Source organism: Suillus fuscotomentosus (assembly GCF_016647785.1).
Source record: "Suillus fuscotomentosus strain FC203 chromosome Unknown F5891scaffold_54, whole genome shotgun sequence".
Taxonomy (NCBI): Eukaryota; Fungi; Basidiomycota; class Agaricomycetes; order Boletales; family Suillaceae; genus Suillus; species Suillus fuscotomentosus.
Window position 1 is genome coordinate 115,831 of NW_024539566.1, and position 6,000 is coordinate 121,830.

The 6,000-nt window shown below is 46.9% G+C and overlaps 1 protein-coding gene across 1 annotated transcript; it reads left to right on the forward strand.

The window, feature by feature from the left end:
• Positions 1–2,048: 2,048 nt before the first annotated feature.
• On the forward strand, positions 2,049–4,639 carry F5891DRAFT_1150438 (uncharacterized protein; the record flags this gene model as incomplete). Its single annotated transcript, XM_041365122.1, has 10 exons — positions 2,049–2,071; positions 2,133–2,512; positions 2,572–2,751; positions 2,806–2,936; positions 2,995–3,120; positions 3,180–3,518; positions 3,569–3,700; positions 3,753–4,056; positions 4,122–4,161; positions 4,217–4,639. The coding sequence occupies exons 2-10, from the start codon at positions 2,301–2,303 to the stop codon at positions 4,637–4,639; spliced, it is 1,887 nt and encodes a 628-aa protein (XP_041222117.1). The 5' UTR covers positions 2,049–2,071; positions 2,133–2,300.
• Between the last annotated feature and the right edge of the window lie 1,361 nt (positions 4,640–6,000).

The window sequence follows — 6,000 nt, forward strand, 5'->3', positions numbered from 1 at the left end:
TGCTCTTTCACAACTCCGCTATACCCTCGAAACAATCATATGCCAAGTTCACGAATGTACATCAATTTTGGTCCGCAAATCCCAAACCTCGCTGCAGATCTGGCGCATCCATGCCGTATTGATTGGTTATTCGTCTATCATACTCGTAGCTCGACTATGGAAGAAGGCCCGGATACATTTATGCGTCGATATTGATACTTTCGCCTTCCCATAAGATTGCCATCGGTATGCCACAACGTTGCTCGTTGTCAAAAGTACATTTTGACATACTATTGCCTATTGCAGCATCCTATTTTACCAGCACCTACCACGAAGCAGAAACATCCATAAGGTATTTTGCCCTTTAACTTCTCATTGCATCATCCATTGCCTCTGCACATCCTTTCTCAGCACGATCTCATGACACGTCTGTTCGATATTCTGCTCGACACCATCGTCAACTTCTTCACCAACCACACTGCTCAACAAAACATGGACGTTGAAAGTCTCTCATTCAGAAGCAAATGCTTCATGCCCGTCTTTAGTGATCCCCGTTATCTCTGCCACAACCGGCCTGTTCAACAACTCAGTACTCATCGCTCGTCACCCAGCCTTCATGCGTAAGTTGTCAAGGTATGCCAGGTTTTCATGTATCAACCCAAACAAGCGCATTGCCTATAATCATGTTAGATTCGACTTGCGTTACAGTGCGCATCTTGAGAATGCTGGATGAAAAGTGTCTAGTATATGAGCTGATAGAGAACGACGGGGAGTCGAGGTGCGCAGTCCATATCTGGCTCCCGATTTGATGAAAGTCGGATTGAGTAAGGCCCCGCCAATTATTCCTTCTCGACTGGGCTATCGGTATTCCGTATCATGATCAAGTCGACATGGTCCGGACAGATGACAAGAACTAGGGATTCAGATTACCAGCGCTTGCTGAGGGTTGTGGTGTTGCTGTCAGGCTGTAAATTATTAGGGTTTAAACTCGTTTGAAGGAACGGAGAAAGTTCGAGAACTCAGAATGGTAACAAGGTACCATGTCACTGGCTGGCCCATATGCATCACCGGTCACCGATCAGAAAGTCAAACGTCCAGAAACGCCTCAACTGATTTGGCTAGTGCACACTTTCAAGTTGTTACTAAGCTTCTTTAGTACTAGTGTTATCAATAAATCAAACAGGTTGGAAAATATCGTAAAAACCAGTTCCTGGACCAACGTTCTGTTGATCACACAGAGGCATGTTGAAAATATCCAGGGTGTGGTAACGAGGCCTCTAACGTCAACCTTATTTTTGACACTAACTATGTCATTCCATGGACCTGAAATTCTGAATCTCTCACCGCTGCTGAGTACTTGCGGATATTGTTACAAAATCTGCCAACTGCCTTACCTGTTGGTTTGCACGTTCCGATCAACATTGCTCTACACCTGAAGCGAAATAGGGGCCTTAAGCGGACAGATTTTAAGTTCTGGAACCGAAAGCGTTCAGTTCACTTGCATCCATGGGAAAGTTCGCAGCTGAACGTACGCTAACTTTAATGAACGTGCACTGACGCGGTCAACTGGATGTTGTACTTTTTCATTGAATGCATCATTACCCAAAGTAGTGTTGGGAACAAAAGGCGTGACTTGAAATTTTTTTATTTAGTACATATAGGATCCATATATTATTCTTAATTCATTGTCCGTCCCCAATGCGCTCGCGACCCCGCATCACCTCGCTTTAAGGCTTACACGACTATTAAGTACGTTCAACGATTGACTCTGTCAAAGACGGTTCAGCTGGATCTCAGAACTGCGCACGGTCAAGTATATCCTGCGTTGCCACACGGCATGAGAAATGAGGTGAATTAATGAAGAAATAGATAGCGCCGGATATCATGTACAGGCGCTTGTTTTTGTAATAAACACGACCGCAGGTGACGGCTACATTGAGAAAGGTAGGTTAAAATGTTGGCTTTGCACAGGCAGATCATAATCACAACGACTGGAATTCCCTGTGGAATACAAAGACACAATGATGGCAGCTACAGGAGAGGCACTGCGAGCGCCAAATATTCAAGAAGCGAGACCCTTTTGTTTGTTCAGGTATCAGCGCCAACTGCGCCACAACTTGAAATAGAAGCAAAATCTGATCCGCACAAATCAGGTTATCCAGCACAGAGTTAATGCACATGCATGCTGCGATGCCGTTCCGTACGTACTTGCATCCCCAGGTCTAGGCTGGATCATATAATAATGGTTTCAACAAATCCTTCCCTTCTTTTTGAACTTAAGCTGCGGTTCGACCAGGGTCGATCCTGCACCACCCGCGCTGATGTCTGTGTCCGCAAACTTTCTGTTACATACCGCTATCATCAGCAGCCAGGTTCTTATCCTGGCATGTGGATACGGTTTTGCTGGCGCAGTTCTCTATTACGATTACCTCTCTCCGCTTGATCAAGTGGCCAGCTTATGGGAGCATCATCCCCAGGAGTTGACGACAGTGATCACACTAATGGCAACTGTCCTTTCGGTCACTACAACTACGTGTGTATACCTTTTTGCTCTCTTCAGCTTACCACTAATAAAAATGGATATTTCCTCAGTCTTTTCACGATCTCAATCAAGGAGGCATTGAGATATCGGATAACGCAGCCCATCTCTCTCGTTCAGCTAGGCGCCGGTGTCGCTTTGGCCAAGGGCTCCATCATATTGAGACATGAACACTTGCGACTCACCACTATGACGTTGTTCATCTTTGGTGTGCTGAGACTTTTGACAGCTGGGTAACTCGCCATCGTACCAGTATTGCTGTATTGTCTAATTTAAGTGCGTATTAGGTGGATAACTCTCCTGACACCAACCTACTTCCTATGGCCAATTCAGATGCAAGGATCCGAACTTGACATTACTGGTACCGCGTTTTCCAACTTGCTCTATCAAGAATTTCAAAAGGAGGGTGTCAATGCCAGTATGTATCTCCACATTCCCAGTGTTTCGTCTGTTTCTTCTAAAACGAACAACCCAAGTCCAGGACAATTCTTTCGCGATTCTCGACGTCGGCGGAACGCTAAGCGGAGTCTCTGCTGCAGGCTATACCTTTGGTCTTCCGGGGATATTTAATTTCAATGGCGCGAAATATGACGTATCCACTCGTAGGTTCATATTCTCAGCTCACCTGAAGCTGTTTTGTGATGGCGTGTTGTGTACCTAGAGGGGATTGTCCCCACCATCGAGAGCTATTCCGGCTCGCATGGAGTTCCGGGTCCCGATGGCACTCGTCTTGGGTTTACTGGTGGAAAGGTCACAGTTGACACAGTATCGCTGCCGGGAAAACATAACAGCGTGTCTATTCCTCAAGGATTCAGTAGGAACTATTCTATGTGGCAGCAGGGGTTGACAGCCAATGTCAGCTGTCAGCCCATGAGCTCGAGTCAAACGCAGTATGTTTGGGACACGAGTAACTCCTCCGTCATCTATTCCAACCCAGATAATTTGTACAACTCCATCACCGGTCTTCGCCTGTGGAATATAACTGCAAACTGCGGTGCCAGTGAGTTCCGAGCGTGTATATCTTGCCTCTGATTTACTGTCAGCTTCTAGGTATGCCCACGATGCAGGAATATGTGACCGTGGTGAATGCAAGCGGATATGCAGACCAGTCAGACAGTGGGTTTCTTCCTTGCCTCGTGTGCCCGGGGCCTTCGGATCTGAATCAAAGTTATACAAGCCTCAGTGAGCCATTGAAATATACGTTTGTAATCATTAACCGATTCTTTTCCTATAGCGATTCTTACACAAGGATTTTACAAGTATAGGTTCCTTGAGGCAAGCGTATGCGAAGTGGTCCCAATGCTGACCACGGTCCGCGCCGATTATTCTAATGGCCTAATTTCTTCCGAGGTCATTTCATCCACCCCTTTCCGAGCAGAGAATGAACAGCTACTGTCATTCTTAGCCGGAGCTATCGCGTTTAAGTGTACCTACTCGCAGGGGCTCCTGAGCAGTACGATCGGAGATACTCTGTACTCCATCTATTCCTCAACAACTAACACATCTATCAATGACAATATTGGAAATCAGACGCAGGTTTATACAGAGCTGGTGAGTTTCATGTCGCAAGGTTTTTGCCCGCGTTAAGTTTATGTGTTTCTTAGGAGGAGTATTGGCGTGGCATTGTCGAATTTTCTGCCACGGTGAGGATTCTGATCCCTTGGGTTCAATCTTCATTAGCTTAGCATCGCTTGGCAGTTCCTTCGCTCCGGGTTTATGGTTGTGGGTAGCTTCCCCGACGATATTGTCCCAAACAACCTTTCCTCCCTAGTCAATGGGACCATGTACATATCGACGATAGGCTGGACTCGGCGGTCGGGGACATATTTTATCTCTATCCTTCCCTTCACCGTCATCACCATCCTCATGTTTGCCTCCGCTTTGTATAGTTTCTTGCAGGCTCGGAAAAGGAATAGTGGCTTTAGGACCACCTTCGATCCGTCAAACCCCCTTCACCTCATTATGGCATCCGCCGAGGCGGGGAAGGCGTCCAACGTGGCACCCGCTGACGGGAGTCTGAGACTCCAAGGTTTTGATGATATTGGGATCACCGCTAACGAGCGCGTGAAGGTGCAGCTGCAGGACGATGGTGTGGGGAAGAAGTTTGTGACAGTCAATTGAAGCTCGTATGATTTTAGGTACCACTGATCAGCAAATGCATGTTGTATTAGAGCTTCAACATTCATGCCATAGCCCGTATTCAGAAACAATGGCTGTGATATATTCCCCGGAATACGCGTCAATGTCTTTGCGATCACTACTTTTAGTTCGGTTCCTCGCGAAGTCAGGTTGCTTGCGAAAATCAAATACTGCCGAGATACTATAAACGATGCAAAGTCTGCGATGATAATTCTTGAGAAGCTTCCGATGCACAAGGAGTACTACTACACTTTATAGTCACCCACGCAACGCCATTGGTCTTGTGAGTAACTCGTGCCTGCTGCGTTTCTCGTTTCTAAATGTGTACTTTATCAAAGTACGATACGCTCTTCATCGCAGTACCACTGTCTAATTCTCCTTTCAGAAAGGTCAACAAATTCTTCTTGATCTTGGTGAAATCAAACCAATCATCGTCGACCGCTATGAAAGATGGAGGATGTAAAACATTGAATATGGCAGACCGTCGTCATCAACCGGTCAACCCCCCTTGACGATTCCGGACGGCTAGCACAAGACGCAGTTCATAGAGATGCTGAACGAAAGCGTGAGGAAAAGCGAAGGGGAGATTAGGCACGTTATTCTATGCGATCAGTCGAGACACAGCCACCGCGTCTACAGATTGATACCGGGAGCAAGAAAAAGGAAGACACATTGGCAGCCGCTAGGCGCGCTGCAAACGCACGGCTGTCCGATTCGACGTACTACAATCGCGAAGGCACCCCTTCTGAGCCCGTGAGGCCCGTGAGCTCTGTGGAAAAACGGAGAGAGCATGACGAGTTCAGGAAGCATGAAGACCGCAGAAGAGACGAACAATGAAGGTAGACGAAGACGCAGGTGGGAACAAGAAGGTATTCTAAAACGTCAAGAGGGAGCAGAGTTCGGCTCGCCGTAGCGTTCCCATGCTTGCGACGTCCACAGGCGACTCCCAGCGTTCATCTTCTGTGGATCCACAATTTTATGAAGACGTCGCTCCTCTTCTTATGCCTATCAAGAGCCCAACAAGGTCAGCGTCCACGAGTAGATACATTATATTTGATGCCATTGAAATTAAATATCCCAGGAAGACCAAAGGTATAGCCTGCAGCAGAGACTCCGCTTAGCGTTCTGCGGATGTCGAGAATCGCGAAAGAATTGTCCTGGACTTGAGTTGAATGAACGGATGCAACACTGGGAAAATAGAGATATGCACTCTGACCGTGAAAAGACTAGGGGAATGTTCACCTGTATGTTAATGGAGAGCTAGAGAGGGTAAGAGGGTATACAGACGTAGCGGTGGTGACTGAAAGCATAGTTGCTATCAATGTAAGCTTCATCGTCAACTC